The sequence below is a fragment of the Solenopsis invicta genome, chromosome 1 (genome assembly GCF_016802725.1).
Source record: "Solenopsis invicta isolate M01_SB chromosome 1, UNIL_Sinv_3.0, whole genome shotgun sequence".
NCBI lineage: Eukaryota > Metazoa > Arthropoda > Insecta > Hymenoptera > Formicidae > Solenopsis > Solenopsis invicta.
The window spans coordinates 15,279,571-15,299,038 of record NC_052664.1 but is presented as its reverse complement, the minus strand read 5'-3'; the positions used below and the strand labels follow the sequence as shown (position 1 = coordinate 15,299,038).

Here is a 19,468-nt window from a genome sequence, read left to right as displayed (position 1 = left end):
AAAACACGCGGAGCGAATGGATAGTAATCCCCTCGTTTCCTTCGTCAAAGGGAATCGGCTTTGTTAATCAGAAATTAATTGCGATAGTTTCGTCATTTCCCAATTATCATAATAGATTTTTTTCTTATAAAGGATAATTTTTCCAGACAGAAATCATCAGGCCATCAGAAGCCAAACATACCAAGTGCGGATAACAAAAAACTACGGAAGAAATCAGACAGGCGAGTTTGAAGATACCCCGAAGACAAACATTGTCGCGGGAGTTCTTCTGATTTTCGATTATTTGGGCAGAAGAACGATCCACCCCTGTGCAACGAAGTCTGACAACTTCGTGTGATCAGCGCGGCAATATTCCAGTTGTTCTTTTTCAATATATTTCAATCGTGGAAACGCGACCCTGCAAGCGCAAGAGAAAACCGGGCATTGGGTTCAATAAAAGAAAAAAAAAGGGAATAAGATTGAAGAACGATTGAAGAAAAAAAACGTCTTCGTACTTTACATTTAAAAATTAAATTAGTGTCACATTCAAACTTTATATCCTTACTTAAAACGTAGGTAAAATTACTCAAAGTATAAAATCTCATTCTAAATTAATATAAATCTTTATTAATATGAATGAATACGTTTCCCCAATTTAATTTTAACCATTAAACGCTTTGCTGTCTTTTTATGTACATTCGAGGTTGTTGGACAGAAACAATTCTAATTGTTAAAAACACGTACAACTGTTTTTGCACATTATGAACACTGATCGGCAGTAACGAAGCGTTCTTCGATTCATATCCAATTTCTTCTCACCTCTAGATAAATTTATCTATAAGATATCTTCCAGAGAACATGGTAATTTCTTTTTAAATTTTAGTACATTTAGTGTCAAAAATTAATAACACGAAGAATAATTATACATTAAATATGTAACCAGAGATCTCATTGAAAAAAACAAATTTTTAATTAATTGACGGATATCTTTAGAAAATAGCATCGGGGAGTGGGAAAAAATCGGGCATTAGTCAATCGCTGTAAAATCATTAGATAAAGTAATGCATTACATATATTGGCATATGTATATACGTATCCTAAAGACTAGTATTAAGATAATAAATTATACATTATATGAACTCTGTGACAACTATGAAAGTTATTTCTCGTTAAGCTTCATCTTGCAATGTAAACGAGTTATAATAAACATTTTTGTGATCATACTGCCTTACACTTTTCTCCTTGTTCAACAAACAATATAAATGCCTATTATATATTTTCTAACAAAAAAAAATAAAGCTTTTATGCCAATTTAGATATAATTCAATCTTAAAAAGTGTCTCCTCCGGAAAATTTTGTAGATACAAATCTCAAGAAAATACCTTCCAGGTATCCACGAAATTGAGAAATCGAGAATCATTACTGAGTAAAATCGGCGTTCGAGCGGAAACAAGAGGGTGACGACGGCACAAGCGGGACAGGGTGTCGAATTGAAAAGAGAGGCAGGGATGGCCTGAGTGGGAAGTAAGGCACGAATGGAAAAAAAGAGCGAGATAGACAGAAACCGTAGAGAAATGGAGGCGTCTGGTTCGACACTGCCGAGTGCACGGGTATTTCGAAAATTCGATAAATCTCGCCCTCCCTCTTTCACCCCTTTCGCCCCTCTGCCCCGTTCTCCCTCTCACTCCCTCCTTCTCTCCTCTTTTATCTCTCAGTTTCGCCACACACGTCGATCGCCTGAGCGAGCGATGAAATTTCCTCGTCGTCCCAATCTCTCGTTATTCCCGAGGCGTTCTGGACCGGGACCCGATATACCCCAGGCTTTCCTCCCCGAAAGCTTCTACCGCCACTCCCGCTCTACTGATCTAGCCTGGATCCACATTCTGCCCTCTTTGTCCCGTATGTTCCTTCCTGTGTGTTCACAGCTTACCACTTATTTTGCTTTCTCTGATTTCTGCGAATCGATTATAGAACACGATCTCGATTCTCATAAAAAGGTCAAGCAAAAGCGAGAAAGAAAGAAATAATTAATAGACAGAATCGAGATCCACGATAACACAACCGGCTGTAACGAGGCAGGATGACGATGATGTTCATAAAAGTAGTTTTACGAATTCAGATTTATATAAATTTTACAGATATCTAACTTCACGAGTCATAAACGTGATAAACCTAACGTACAACAAATAATACTTAGCCCTCATCTGCTCCACGTTGTCTGGAATGAACTCCGTCACTGTTCGTTTATTCCAGATAACGATGGATGGATGATAAAGATATCTCAAATAGAAGTGAATTCACAGATCAATACACAAACACCAAGTTTTTACTTGTTAAAAGTATTTATCGATCTGCTCAGTCGCTATTCTGGTTTTAAACTGATCAAAATTGTGAGAGAAGATAATTTAAAGCGATATAAAACTCGGTCCAATTTTTGGAAAAAAAAGACTTTTATTTTTTACATGACATGTAAAAAATGTATAATTACTTTATATTTAAAAAAAAACATCTTTGCGCGTTTTTTCTGCATAAATACGTAATTAACTGATAATACAATAAATTTCGTTACTTTAATATTATTTGTCGCCATTTATTTTGCTCTATTGTTATTTGTTGTCATTTAATTGATTTATCTATCCATTTGACTGTGATAAACAGCTGCGTGTATTATTGTTAAATCGAACCAGCAGCATCCGTAAATACAATTTTAATTAACGCGCAAAGTATATTTCTAGTAACGGGGTAAATATTTACGACGCTTACAACTTATAATAAAGGGCGGCAAAGGGGAAGTAATATATCCACGAATAAACGTCCGAGAAGCACCATATGGCGGAAGATACTCTTTCCGACAAGACTTTGCAAAAGCGTGTTAATAATTCGTGGCGTGGCAACACGACGTGCTCGACCGGAACCCGGTAGTCGATCGATCGCCGCTGTACCGAACTAATGGTCGCGGCTGTGTCTGTCGACTCTCACCCTAATCGCGAGGCCGATTAATTCCGCCGTTATGTCGCACTTAATTTCGTATCTTTCAACGCTGCAGCAGCACGGCTCCCGTGCACTGACCGCAATATCACGCGTGACGAACTTGATAAACAGTTACGTTCTAAATTAGATTCAAAACATGATAAAACGTTAGAATATTGATTTTATTAATAATAACAGATATTAATTATATCGATTAAACAGTGCACTAGAATGTTATTTTTCCATTTGCATTAAATTTCATCGTATTGAACTAAATCGATAATCTAGTTATTTAATAATACTGTTATATCCGGTTGTATCAGTTAAATTAAATTAATAAATTATACAGTTTACTTCATTTATATTAGTTCAATATCTAGAGTTTTAAAGCAGCCGTCGACAAAGGACATTTAAATTACGATAGCTACTATCCTTTCTTTTAGTGCAATGTGTAAACATATTATAAATCTCTAAATATGATATTAATAAAAACAATCGTTAAAATTAAACAACGTTATTTATTAATGCGATACGTATAATAGACGTATAAATTATTAAAGCCTCGTGAGCCAATATAGCAATCGATTACAGGACAAATTGAGCCCTTGAAGGATTTGATGTTGATCCGCGGATCGACCCTGACCGTAGGGCAGGCCCCTCGGCAAGATATACTGGACTGTGCTTTCCTCGTTAATATCTCTCTGTTCAACGGATTAATTAATTTATCCGTATTACGTTATGGCGGGCTCGGTAACGCAAAGGATTACAATCTCGGCCGCGAGGTCGTCGCCAGTGCGAAAGTGATCGGGGGTCGAATCGACTGAGCATTTACATCCGCCAAACGATAAGATCGTTATTGCTGATTAGAATTTTCAGACGTGGTCCGAGTATACTGTAATCCAATTGTTCGCGAATGCTGCAGTTGCAGCGCGGTCCGCCGCAGCCTATTATTGCGCATTGATGAAACTGTGCGACGAGGAGGACGTCCCCATTAGCCGCGTTTACCGCTCGCTCGTTCCCCGCGCGCGTCCCAACAGCGTTATTATCACCGAACCGTCGCGTATTATTGTCATCGAACGTCGCGACGCGGGAGCGAATAATAAATTATGGGCGATCGATTCGTCGCGCGCGGCGCGACGCGACGCGATACGCCGGGATTCTTTCTGTTTGACAGAACGGTTAACGCGAACGAATGAGAAATCCACATTGAAACCTTGATTAAAAAGCAGTCGTCCTATTTATCAAAGCTCGAATTTAGCAGATGGTTTCTTCTTTTCTCGAATCAAACTTTCATGTTTTGTGAAATAATCTGTTAAATCGCATGTACGAGTATTGTAACAAAAGCGTTTTATCAAGTTGTATGTGTGTGTGTGTGTGTGCGTTAAATCTTGATTTTATCTGTATCTCGTATAATTCATATAAATTATGAAATTTTACAGAAAAATCAAAATCAATCAATTTAACGGTTGTTTCTTTCTTTTTTTTTTATAGAATCAATGTATTTCTTTATTTTTTTTATGTAAAAATATTTGTAGCAATTAAATAAAAATAAGTGTTTTTTTGTTTACGTTAAAAGAAGTATGTAAATGTAAATATGTAAAGATTATATATAATTCAAAATTACTTTTAATTTAAAATGTAAGCATCACGTTGTACTATGCGGAAAATTTTATGTGAAAAATGTACTTAAATATTAAATATTAAAAAATCAAATTTAAATCAATTCAATCCATAATTAATAATTTGTAATTTGTAACTTTCATGTGTGTTGAAATTTATTATTTCAACACAAAACATGGGGTTAAAAAAAAACAATTCTATTTAATCAATCCATTTTTGTAGTTGAACCGCTTAGTTTCAAAGTAAACAGCATCCATATACGTATCTAGTAAATAATAAACTAAATTTGAGTCAAATTTAACATTTCTTAAGTTAAACTAATTGATTTAATTAAATTAATGGCACGTAATTAGAATAAAAGCAATCTCATAAATGATTGAAAATAAATTGGGTACAATTCAATACTACAAATTTAGCAGTGTGGCAAACAAAATTTAATATATATGTTGTCCTCTTTAAACTGTTATATAATCGACGTAAAAGTGCACCTTTTTTTGCAAAGTTTTAAATTTTTACAATTCTGTTATTCGTGATACCTACTTACGTTTAATTTATGCTCTCTGCGTACGACGCAGGGTGTAGAGTGTAGACCTTTTCGAATATTGGGATGATCCCCCGTTTCGCATCGCGTCTATCCCTATCAAGCTGCACGTTAATACCAATTAATTAACCGGGAATCTCTGAGCTTAACCCATTACTGGCCCTTAACCCACGGTCGCCGTGCGGTCCTAGCGCACGTGTTCTCGAAACGCAACGTGCGTGCAATAATCGCGAATACGCCCTTCAAAGTACGCTCAATGATCCTTCCCTCTCTCTGACCGCGTGATGTTCGCCAATCATGAACAAATTGAAACTGGTACACTTAATTACACCGCGGATCAATATTATTTGCGGCTTAGCTTGCGATTGTGTTAGTGTTGCCTTCCAAATCTATTATCCGTGTTACAAGGTTTGTGTCACATAAAATTTATCAATTTGACCGAGTATGTATGAAACATTAATGGTACATTAATGTCTGTGGATCTGTCGGCGCTTTGCATATTGTTATTTTCTGTCCTCCATTCTAAATGGAAATAATGAAAACAAAGTAAAGTTGCATTTTAACGCGCTAAAATTGAAGTTATTTATTTATTGATTAAACTAATTATTAATTAAATTAGTTCCATCGAAAGTTCACAAATTTATATTCAAATTTAGTAAATGAAGATTAATATTGCAAAATTTAATCAACGTAATAAGAATTCAAATTACATGAAATTATAATTTATTACACCATTATGTGTTTGCTAAGTCTTTAAAACTTCCATAAAAATTACGATAAAAATAATGTAATAACAATTACTATTACATATTTAATTTCTTTTTTATCAAATCACAAAACTGCTATGTAAAATATAATCAAAAGTTACGTAAAAATACAATGAATACAAGTATAGATAATCTTATCGACATAGCAAAATAATGTTGCGTCACAATTATTAAAATTAAAAATAAAAAAGCATAGTATTATCGAGTAAACGCGTAATAAATCTACATATTGAATTGCAATTCATTAAGAAGTAATTGCGTTTATTAGCTTTACAACGTAAACATATTACTATGTTCGTACATTTGAATATACGAAAATGCGAACTCCGGAAATCCGGAAAATAATAATATTTTGCCATAATGATAATTACCATTTCCTCATTACCTATATAATAGTTTCCTATTATTGTTACAACTGATGAATAATATCAATTCTGATTTTCTTGAATTTGTCACCACCATATCATTCAAATTTTTTCAACGAAAATTTAATCGATCTAATAACTTCATTTGCTGCCAATGTCTATCTCTTTTTTCTATTCTCAGTCTTGAAGTAAGAAATACTGTATCAAGCACAGGTAATTATTCACATCAGGATGTTAAACGCAGCTATTGCCGTTATTAAGCATAAACCTATGCAGAATGGGTCGATTGATGGGCCTAGAATTAATCTATGATCCATGTGATTATATCTATTCTCGTAGCAGCTATGACTGATTAAATCCTCGTTACGTTGCAAATTAAATTCTGCGCGATGGAAATGTTCGGAAAATACTGTATTGCGCGTGGTTTTTTTTTCTGCTCATGTGCAAGAGCGGCAGGTTTGATTAAAGGAAGACAAGCGTTTTTAAATCTCAGAAAACAATTTTTATTTGAGGAACGTTCAACGTCAGCGAAAAAATATGCAGAAACGGACGATTATATAATGAGCGACGACATAGCCGATTCGATTGTCAGAAAGAACGAGATATTGTCGGAATCGTAAATTTGTAACTATCACGAATGTCAAAATTGGATTTTGTGGGATATTACGGATTGAAGCGTAGAAAGAAAAATGTAATGAACATTTTATCGAATGCAGAGAGAGGCAATGGAAGCGTATAACCGTCTGGCATGCACTTCGGCAAAATTTGACGTTAACTCTCGTTACATCGGATATCGGAAAATCAAACAATTTTATCCAATCACGTTCTATGACTTTTCGACCTGAAGACCTTCCGAATCGGACTTCCATTTTGCGATGAAACATCGTTCGCTCGCAAAATGCATAGTCGATTTTATTCAGTTATGGGAAGAGTATTTCTAATCCCGTTTCTCTCCCTTTCATCGATCTGCTCACGCAATACGATTAATCGAAGAATCGACATCGACACTGATGTACGTTAAAATTTTATATCCCATAAAGCTATAAGCTTGTTTTTATAGCTGAAACAGTGGACACTGTCTGTACTTAAAGTGAAATAGGTTTGAAGTTAAAAACGAGGAAAAAAGTTCAAATGCAGTCCAGTGCAACAATAAAAAATAAACCTTATGTTCGAATTTTAAAAGATTTATTACGTAGTTTTAATAGATTATTCTAAATAAATCTTTAAAAAATGTTTATTTACGCAGTCTTTATCTTAATAAATAAAATAAAAATTGATTGTTTCAAGTAAACCAATTATACTATTAGCTCAATCGTTGCATTAATGGTTTGATTATAAATAATACTGAAATCGGAATTAATCTCTTCTCCTAACAATTTTCGAGGTATTAGCAGCTTTTAAATTATACGTGAATAAATGTAGATTTCTACCAACTAATATTAAGGAATATGTACATATCTTAATAAGATAGTATATTGTAATATTAAGTAAATTAATTATATAATAATATTTATGTGTTAATTTTATTTCAAATCTTTTATAATTTTTTCTTAAAATTTAGTTATTGATTAGTATTAAAATAAAGAAAAAAAGACGGCATCAAATATGTAAAAATAGATACATTAAATTTTAATATGGAAATTTTGATTCCAGACTTATCGACAAGTTAATGCACGAAGTTTCTCAACGTTGTTCAGAATCTACCTACCTACGTATACGTCTTATTCAATATGTTCCCACAATTACTGCGGCGAGAACTTAAAAGATAGTTTCCGATAGTTACGCTATCGCTACCATAAACGTCAGTCGCACGTTGTTAAACGCAGGAACTGGCATGCGATGGTTAATTATCGCCGCAACGAGAAGCCGTAGTGGTCTATCGACGAGACTCGGGAACCGCCTCGACCGATCGATCGGCTCGTTGTCGCGCTCACAGCAACCGCGGGACCGCGGAAGATCTAAGATTCGCGTATTAATTAAGAGATCGACATCGGATGCGTCGGCAATTAGCAAGCAAACAGAAGCGAGACGCAGGGAACCTTCCATTGAAGGAGATTATAACGGAGTAGCTCAACTCGGGGAGACGCCATCAAACATCTTAGGACTTGTTAATTACAGAAATCTGCGTTGATTAATCGAAAGGGTAAACTCCGCTAAGACCTCCACGTATAAACAAAAATCTATTACTTAAAAAAAAATGAAAGATAAATAACAGCGCAAAATAACTGAACCCTACATGGGGAGATTGCATAAAGTTTTAAAATTATGTATAGGAAACGCTAATAGGAAATTGAAAGATTTATTAGAATGAATAGAAAAATAACTAATCAAAAACATATTAAGGCAGCTGATAGCGTATCCGGGTACTATATCATGATAAGTATATCTAAGTGATACGTAAACGATGAAGAGAATTGCGCCGATGAGTATTAAGAGGTAATACAATGATACAACAGGCTTGACCGGTTATATGTCGGTTTTTTGCCGTCACATTAAAGAAGTCAAGCGAGCATGGACGGATATGCCAATCACCAGCTTCATTCTTTGGTTTTTTTATTATTCTCTCGTGAAGAACAAAAAATCTGATATGGAATCGAAATTTCAAGCAAAGTTCGAGTCGAAGTAATGGACTTATTTATTACCTTTGATCATAATATTTTGAACACGCGTATCTGAAAAACTTTTGCGCCAGGCAAGAATTTCGCCGTTGTCGGACAGCTGATCGACGCATCAGCTGTCTGTTAAATGATTAAAAAAAAAACAGGTTCCGTTACTTTATGTATTTTGATGCGATTGGTTAAAGTCGAGCCTTTAAAACGCCAATTTCGCGCGAGAAGGTTCGTCAGTCAGCAAAGTAAATCTTGCTGTTCACTTCAAAAAAATTTGTATTATATATTATTTATGTTTTTAAATGAAGTAGAGCAAAGAAAAAGTTATGAAACTTATTGATTCGTACTTAATAGGAGATTCATCACTAATGCTTCTTGAATTCTCCATTTCTCACTAAATCATTTTTTAAATCATATATTTCCAGTGGAATGTAAATTAATATTGATTCAGATCGCTTTCGTAAAAAATTTTGCAGCAGAGTTATCACATGTTGTTGAACATTTTTTCGTTCCAAAAGAAGGTTTTCTATATTTTACAAGCTCTGCACAGTCTATAAAATCCGTTCTTTTGAACTTTGAGAATAATAATAAAGACTAATACTTTCATAAAATTCTCGAGTAAAGAAAAATATGGCACGTATATCTGCTCTTCCATACAGAGATGTAGGTTGAGGTATATTTAAGCTTTCTGCCTCAATTTGTTTATATAATTCAGTATTTGCAAATCCTCCACGTCGCGGAAATTTTTCCTTTTCCATCCCACATCCACAAACATAAAGTTGTAGTCAGTGTCAACTAAAAAATTCGTTCTAAAGAGAAAAGTACAATATTGAAAAGTCCTTTGAAGTTGATGAATTCACTGCGGCTGTTTATCGAATACCGTAACGTGACGTGTTTATTATCCACAGTTTCTAAATAGAGTGGAAAATTTCATGCAATTTCAAACTCTATTTTATCCATTCTCTTTGTGTTTTAGACATTTGTAAAAAGGAGTAAAGAGTATTTTTGTATAAAGCAGTAAATCAGTATTAGTACAATATTTCAATTGCCTACAATCTTCGCATATCTATCAAATGAGAAATGTTATCATTTTAGAAACTTTTTTGTCTCCAAATTAAGATTATATTTGACGTACAGATAAATTCAAAATTTTTAAGCAGTTAAAAAATCAATTTAAAATTAATTTTCGCGTCTTTCTGCGATTATGTAGTGTTGACATATAGTTATTAAAAATAGCACTGAGTTTGGCAAAAGATTTCAACATAATCTTAACAAGTCAATTCAATTTAGTAGCGGCAAAAACATGGCAACAGATGTGATGCATATCTAAAACCGTATTCTTTACAAGTTTTAACAAGGGAAAAATACTGCAGAAGGGTGCAAATCGATTGGTTCTTTTCTTGGCGAAGAAGTATCGTACAATGCGTATTTTGGTTTAACCGGTTTAACAGTGAGATTTCAATTTGATCCACAAATAACGCTCTCGAGATCCTCGAGACTCTCGGATGTGCGACAATGATGATTTGGAAAAACTGCACGGTGAAAATTTGGCACAAACGCTTAAAAGAGCTCGCAAAGAGCAATTACAAATAACGCAGGAAATCATCTCTACATGCCTAAACGAGTTGGAAAACCTCCTGTCATCGCATATCATGATTTGAAATACGATACGCGCAAATTACGTTTTAATTATTTTGATAAATGTAATAATCTTAACAATACTTTTTTTTATTTGTGTTAGACATTCTCTGAAGGAATTTTCGATTAAACTGAGAAATGAGATATGAAACTTTGATTGGTCCCACGATTCCTGACTCGCGGGCCTGAGGCCATATTTGCGCAGCGCTACCGGAAGGGACGTCGATGAGCATGCGTAAATATATCAGCGACGACCTTTCACCATGACCCTCAGTCATGGATTCCCGCGCGGTCGTATATAATAAGCAGCGGAACTTTCATTAACAGTTTAAGCAAAATTTCACACGTCGATATACTTTAACATCGGAATCTCTATCGTGAACATATAATTCGTTAAATCTGAGACATTATTAAAAATAAACTTTAAAAAAATGAAACAAGCAGAGTGTGGAACAAATAATAAACGAGAAAAATAAAACGAGCTGTAAGAACGGTTACAATTAAACAATAAATAATGAATAAGCTAAAACAACACTATCTGCATGAAATAGAAAATACCAATTAATAAATAAAAAATTTTGCGTTAATTTGCAATTAAAAAAATTAAATATAAACATTTTAGAATAATATACAGTTAAAAATAAAATACAAAATTTGGGTTTTTAAAAACCTCTTTCTTTAGTTCTATTTGGGCTTTGTTTTAATAGAATTTTGAGAATAACTGTCTTGAAAAATAACAATCAAGATATATTTAATGCTAAAATTTTCAAACTTGCACAAAAGCTATTTGACATTTCTTAAATAACCAACTTCAAACGATAGCCAAACATACAGCAGATTTTCGCTCATTAAGTGCTCTGCTTTCGTATGAGTCAATCAATATCATTAAAGAGCTGCTACAAGAAATTAATGGCGATGTATTCACAACAATATCAAAGCGCATCGCAAGGTTATTTACCCGCACATTCACACAGTAACCGCTATAAATATCTCGAAGATGACCTCACGGCACGACGATGAAAAATGTTGGTCTGTATTCGACCACGTTTTATCAATGTATGTATATACAAAACAAATGACTATATGTATGTATATATGTATATATAAGTGGACGCAATCATTAATTAATACCTTCCGGGACCGAGACGAGTCATGAATCAATGCCCGCCACTTCTCAGCGCGCGGCGTCTTCTCGCGTCGTACCGGCGGAATTGCGGTCAAAATATCTCAGCGCCGCCGGGTTGTGGTGATGATGATAAGAATGATAAACAATGCGATACGATTATTAATTGCCGACCGACCGATCCAGCGTAATTAGCTCGCGCAAGTCAATGCACCCGTGGGAAATAGTTCTATCCGCAAAAAATTTATGTGTGTGATCGGTGTGAGAAAACCACAAACTTTCTATTAGTCTAAAATAATCGGGCTTATACAAATTGTAGAAATGAATCGATGTCGGGTGTATTTATTTTGGAATAATCTTAAAATAACAGCAAATGTTCGAATAATCTACTTTTATTTATGTTTTCACGCTTCTTGCTAATTAAATCACAAAAGTATAATCAAATCTTGGATTTTTAGGATTAATAAGATTATTGCATTAATTCTGAATGCAATAATTCAAATGTATAGAGATTTTTAATTAATTTGTGTCAAATTTTATTTTATCACGAAATTTTCTAGATGGACAGCTGTATATTAAGCCGATATGATTATAGACAATTTTGTTAAAAATAAAGTTGTTTAGTTTACACTACAGCATATCGATTTTATTATCATAATAGTAATAATGTTCTCTAATAAATAAACAATTTATCAATTAATAATGATTAGTTAATATATATACATAGTATTTTAGAAATTACGCACGTCTCTTGAAACATAAGAAATAATCAAAAATTCTGTTGACAAAGATATCTTATGAAATTTGAGAAATCAATATGTATAGATATAGGTAAATAAAATCGATAAAATTATATTCCGCGGGGGCGCGATATATTTAGACGAGTCAAGTTTCGTCATCTCTTTACATGGCAAAAACCAAGTTATTGGCTTCGTCAGTTACCGATTTAACTGTATCAGTTAATATTAAAGACAGCTATAACAAGCACACGTGCGTCATATATTGCCACGTGTCACACGCGCGAATGCGCACTATTGAGTCGAACACGCGAGCGAGAAGGACAATAAGAACTAAAAGTACGATCGAAATCGATTGACCGATAAATTATACGGAATGTAAAATTCAGTGGGGATGACTTCTCTTTCTAACTCCCGCATCACTGATTCGCGTATGGCGCGTGTTTTATTGTACCATCCCCTTCCCATCGTTCACCACCAAATTACCTCGATGCTCGATACGAAGACTTCGCGTTTGACACAACATACGATCGTAAAACTGTTTTACACCGGCAATTTTGGATACTATTTATTTTAATATTACCATATTGATGTTTTGACATCAAATATTTTCAGTATTAATATTTTGATCCTTTGATTATTAGTCAGCTTAAAAAAGATCGCGAAAAAAAAGTTTGTGCATTAAATAAACGCACACTAATTTTCGAGTACTTTTATTAATAACGGTTCGTATTTATATTTATTAATTTATGATATTATAATAACTTTTCTCTTTCCCTGCGTTATTCCCCACTCGACACACTAATACCTTGAAATAGCGCTTTTTTTGTAAAAAAATATTACGATAGAGTTACGATATTCGATATTGAATGCAGAGAGATATTGATAGCCTATTAAAACTAACAATAAGTATTCTTACATGGCCAAAGGAACAGTTCGTGACGAGATGATCTCGAGAAACTAATAAAATAAGTTTGCCGAGGAAATAAAGTGGAGATATAGTAGTTTGCCGATAACAATATTCTGTCATACCTTTAAAGTATGCGCGAGATCTGCTTTCACTGAGGATGAAACATTTAATTTACGCAAACATTTTACCATCCTGTTTAAACTTTCCTTTTCGTGGAAATCGTATTTTTCGCGCTTTCTCAATAATCAACATGTGAACAAAAGAATAAAAGACGTGACCGTAGAGAATTTCTAAATAAAATATATTTCTCTTTCATTACAATCTAATAAAAGATAATAGATTTTCAAAAGCTATATATAAAACAAAAGTAACAGGCGTGCATGCATTCTCTTAGAAACTATCACAATCCAATACGCATAATTATATTCATTATTATAAATATTCATGACATCATGATTACTGTGTTATCAACGCTATTATTATTTTTTAAATGTACTATTGTACTTTTACTTAGAAATATTAATTCTAAAAAAATAGAAGTACAATAGTTCATTTTTATTATATCACTTAATATTATCACTTCAGCATCTAATATATGCATTTGTTTCCACCTTGTACATTCTTGTAACTGTATATTAGTGATTCTTGTGATCAGCTTGTGGATCTAAATAAATCTTCTCCCCGCGATAGTAAGCGCACGCTCACGTAAATCGACTTGACCTATCGAACGAGCTGATCGGACGCTCGAGAGGAACATTAGCAAGGCGCGCTCGAGGCGAGGTCTCGCCAAGATAATCCATTTCCGTTGAAATGGCAAAAGGCGTATTACGTCGCGAGTCTCACAAAAGGCGAATCACGAGCCACCCGACTCTGGATGTGCCGTTCCGAGTGTTAAACGTCCAAAGTAGGGTTACACGTCGTCGTTTACGAGGCCGATAAATCTTAGAAGAGCAGCACGAGTCGTGGATAGAGATTTCGCCTTTACTGTGTCGTAAATAATATAAATTTATAACGAGATATGACGTTGCGGGGCATAAAAACGTAACGTCTCGCGCCTACCGTGGTGTAAATGTAGATGTGGAAATAGAAGCATGCATATATAGATACGCGCGTGTGTATTCCGCTTCCTCCTCTCCTCCCCCCACCACGATATTATATACTTTATTACTCTATAAATACTATTATCTACAATGGGACGGCCAGCTATATTTATCGTTACTTTCTCTGTCGAGACGACGACGGTGACTGCCGCTCGAAATCGCGAACGCGGTTCCTTTCTACCCGCGGGTAACTAACGCGAACAGAGTTGTGAAAAATAAATTAACGAGAAAGACATTATTAACGGCTTTTGTATAAAGGTCTTTATGCCAAAACAGAGAAAAGATTCGAAAGCTACGCTCTGGAGGAGCGTAGAAAATGAGAAGTATAAATCTGTCGGTAAATCAATCAATCGAGATTAGAAAGAGGGGAAAAAAAAGCGTAGAAATTCAGTCCGTACCACGGAGAATTCCCGTTCGTGGTGATCCAGCTAGCGATGTAGCTGTTCTGTGAAAATTTCCAAGGGACTGCTTCAATAGCGATCCGTGATAATGCATTATCCGCGATCCCCAATTCTGCGAGTACACGCCGCGCGCCGTACGGGTTTTTTGGGCGAACCCCGGTGACTCTATCGCCTATCGCGGATCCAATTAAATGGCCCGTTGTAACGTTATGCGGCACGTTGTTGCATCGCGTTTTGATTCACGAGCGTGGTAATCGTACGGTGATCGCGATTAATTTAACGATCATGCCCTACGATGATCGAGGAAGACTTCGGTACACACGCGGGCGTGTGCTGCTTCGGTGCATGCGATACGTGTGCATGTGCATGTGCACCTATGCAACTACTGAACTTTGCCATTTGATCCTGCTTCGCCCCGTTAAGTTCAGGGTTGCTGAACTCCTTGCCTCCAGCGCTGAAGAGATTGGGGGAAGCAAGTAGCGTTAACCGTCGAGCTATGTTTCGCTAATCGATGACTTCATAATGCTGATCGCTTCAGTTGTTTTATGTATAAATTGTCTATTACCACATAATTATAAGCCGGTAGAGATTGGTGAACTTTTATTAGATAATTTTCAACAATTTGCGCGCTAAGTCTAACTATTCCCCGTTGTAGTGTCGTATGCGGCCATCCTAATATTAGCGTGCTATTCCCGATATCGTATTTTCATTAAATCTATTGGTTTTAGATAATTTGCCGTAATAATCTAACCACTAGTATTCTGTCATAACCGATAATTCGATCGAATCTTGTAGATTCCATTAGTAACCTCATTATTTAGTGATTTTGCTCTATTTAGAAATGGCTTAGAAATTTACGCGAAGACTTTCTCCTCTTTGCTGAATCACAGAAGACAATTTGTGGTGGAGTTAAATTATCAAATTAGTTATCTTCGAGCACTGACCTTCTTGAGGTGTCCCTTGTTGGTGCCCACGAAAACCACAGTGTAATCACCAGTTGAAGTGGCCGCCACAGCCGTCAAGTGAGTCTCGAATGTCAAAACTGCAGCCGCACCCATCGGCTCTTCGCCGCCTAAAGGCGTATTCACGTCGAGGCCGCAGAAGTCTTCGCCAATCGTTTGCAGTTTCTGTAAACATAAACAAGGATCCAATAAGTTATACGCGGAGAGTACAATATTTGATAACGGTTAATTGCCGCGAATATCGATTATCTATACGAATAATCGTAAAAAATACTATGAAAACAACCGTAATTTTATTGATTAATTGTAATGAGTTATTTATAAATGTTGCACGTAAATTATTCCTTATCTAAAATTGATGTATGTGTCATACACGATAAAGTTCAATTAATTGCGATGGTAAATGTAATAAATAATATTTAAATGTAATTCAATACTGTCGATTCAATAGACGTCACAAGTCTTTATGACAAAAAATATGATATTCAAATGGATATACGAGTATATACAGAGAGAGAAATTGATTTTATTATTGGATTTATTTTTATAAATATATTTCATCACTATTTATGTACGCATATTTTTTTAAACATATCACAGCTGAAATGTTTTTTAATTACGCTCGTCTAATTAATTATCCCGGATGCAGTATTTAACATTCCTCTCTCGGAGGGACGTTAAAAAAAAAAGACGCAAGCAAAACAAAAGTGTCCTAGAGTTAAAAGTTAAAAGCTCACTTTATAACGACTAATTCACCGCCCGAGGAAATAGGCCGCAGTTAATTTTACTTGCAGATTCTTTTAGCCTCGTGCGTTAGAATGCGAAGTACGACAACATAAATTCATTTTTTTTCGCACCAACAGGAAATTGCAAAATCACCCATCCTTCTAACTGTCCTGCATACATGTGCGCGAAGTGTTATTAAAATCTGAATTTTCTGCGGAGTATGTTGTCTCTTCTGTGCAGCATACTCTCTCGTCATACGTGAAATTGCTATCAGTACTATTAGACTGGTTTATCTATCGTATTTCATACGCTTTGACATAGATTTATAATATCAAAACAACAGATCGTTAAGTCGATATTTATGAAGTTAATGTGTCATAAAAATGTATCGAAAATATACACACTTAACATTTGAAACGTAACAAAAAGAAAAAACTAATTCAATTAAAAGCATCCATGGTTTAAGAACACTTTATATGTGCAAATTACAATTAATGATATGCATATGATAAATGTATAAAAAAATATTGTCAAATATAGTTAAAATTTTGGAATAAAATATTAGAGAGGCGAAATAGTATGTCTATTGTAACAAAATAATATATTTTTTAAAAATATTTCAAAATTTCGAAGAAAATATTGAATTAAAAAAAAAGTCGATTTTATGCAACGAATAAAACGTCTCAGCGTTAGTATCGGTAACTGAAAAAATTGTTATTTTCCGAGATCAAAAGTACCCGAAATTCTCGTGTTGAGGCGAATTGTCTAGGAAGGATGTATGTACAGGATACAGGAAAGTGATCTGTGTAGTACGAATCTCGGTGGACACAGAATCGAGGGAGTGATTTCGCCGAGTCGGAACGCGCTTCCTTTTTCCGGTGGAAAAGCGGAACGGTTAGCGAAGCGCGAAACCAGGAAAAACATCCGCGGCTAAAATATCGCGGCGAGACGGGCCGCGATAAATTATCGCTGCGCCGACGATTAATTCTTGCCGGACCGGCGATTAATCGCGTCCTACGACACGGAGATGCGATATTTTATTGCCCTTTACCAAACGTTTCTTTTCCCCCTTCGCGAAACTTGAAACATGAGAAGCGCGAGACATGCAGAGCTCAAACAAATCCTCTCCCGTGTTCTGCCGCGACGTACAAAGGCGCATTACATAATGCATTATCCGGTCAGGCTTGACGATTAACGCGTTTAAAGACCCCATTGAAGTAAACAATCACTTATACCAGATAAACTGACTGAGAATTTCTTGCTCTTTTGTATGCAGCTGTTACACAACACGTTACAACTGTGCATATTACTAATGCAGCTTTCAAGAAATTTATCTAACAATAGAGAAAGCGAAAGAAAATGTTTTCCTCCTCGTCTCTTTAATTGAAGATTTGTAAGACTGTCAGCCGTTAATTGCAGTGTATCTTGCTGGATGACCTTTACGATGCTCGAAATCGTTCGATTGTGCACCCACAGACAAGATTTTTGGATTCAATGCTATTACTCTTTTATGTATCATAAAATAAAATTAATATAGAGATCATAATTATTGGTGGAACAGAATTTCATTCTTGAATGAAAAAATTCTTATATCTAAAATAAAATAATCTTGATACTGTCCTATCGATTTGCTCAGATTTAAATTAAACAATGGAAATTCGTGATGAATCTCATAATACTCATGATTTGATCGATACATTGATCTGAGGAAAATTTAAAGAAATTTTTTTTATAAAATATCACGAAGGCTCACAAGGGAGTTACTCGTTTCGTAAATAAAAGGCTTAGTTTTCGAGGATGCAAATTTTTCTTACGAGAGCGCGCTTGTTCGCACGGTCTCCTATTAATGATATTTCAAAGTACGCGATTAATTATCGTGTATTATTACAACAAGCAAATTTTCATTTCAAATGGATATATAAGTTGAAATGTAAAATTTATTCTTGTTTCAAAATAATAAATCAATCTTATTTAACTCGCTAAAGGAGAATAGAAAATATAGACCTCGTCTTTGCTTTATTTTTACATTGCACAAGATTGCAATAAGATTAAGTACGTCAAAAATATTTTCAGTCTTGCTATTGGAAAACTTTTTTGAGAGAATGTGTTCCTTTTTTTTTCATGTACGTTTCGAAGACATTCGCCTTTCGCAATGACTGTGAGCTGCCTTGTGCATGAGTCGACAGATAGGATAATCCGCCACCCGGGCGTGTTGTGTGTGAGCATACAAAGGCGTATGTATCCACATCAGCGAACAAACCAGCCAGCTCGTTCACGGCGGGAGTCCCGCGCGAAGTCGGCTCTATTTGCATTCTAGGGTCGGTTTCGCCACCCCGTACACACTCATGCATACGCGCGCATACGCGCGCACCGCGGCGAACAATTATTTGCATTCCCGGTGCTAATACGACGGCGCGGAAGGGGCGTCGCGGCGCATTCTCGCTGCGGCCGTCCTCGCGGCGACGGCAATAATTATGGAAAATCAGCGACGGCGGTACGTCCTTGCGCGAAACCGCGCCTAAAGCTGCATCCGCGTATGTGCAACGAATTCAATTTAAACACGCAAACATTTGCGGACGAGATGCAAATCGCACAATGCAAGTTAAAATAATTTGTCCTTCCATATTCATAAGTCAAAGTTGATAACAAAAATTATTAAAATGATTACTAACATTAAATGTATTGATAGATTAATTCTCCGAGGACGCCACGGTTCTTTAAAGACCCGAGCGCGAATTTTAAATTTTAAATTATTCGTTACATGGTAAAGGAACGGAATCGATTTTTCTTCCCCAAAAAGTTGTTGGTAGTGAGAACTTATCGGCTATATTTTGTCAGTCATGTTTCGTACAGCGATACATGAAAGTTGATACGCCAACGACCATCCCGGGTCCTGTGAAGTAATATTTCTCGCAATTTCTCGTGAATATTTTTCGTTATTTTTAGCCTTAATTTCGATATATAATGTAAGTCAAAAAATTACTTTAAAATAATATACAATTTGGTTAAGTCGTATTTGT

The 19,468-nt window shown here is 35.3% G+C and overlaps 1 protein-coding gene across 3 annotated transcripts in view; it reads right to left on the bottom strand.

The window, feature by feature from the left end:
- LOC105194310 (plexin-A4) overlaps nt 1-19,468 on the bottom strand; it is a 299,262-nt gene that overhangs the window by 66,330 nt on the left and 213,464 nt on the right. For all 3 annotated transcript variants that reach the window (XM_039447734.1, XM_039447729.1, XM_011159164.3), the window contains one exon: nt 15,705-15,887. In XM_039447734.1, coding sequence (XP_039303668.1) covers nt 15,705-15,887 — 183 coding nt within the window. The remainder of the gene's footprint in view (nt 1-15,704; nt 15,888-19,468) is intronic.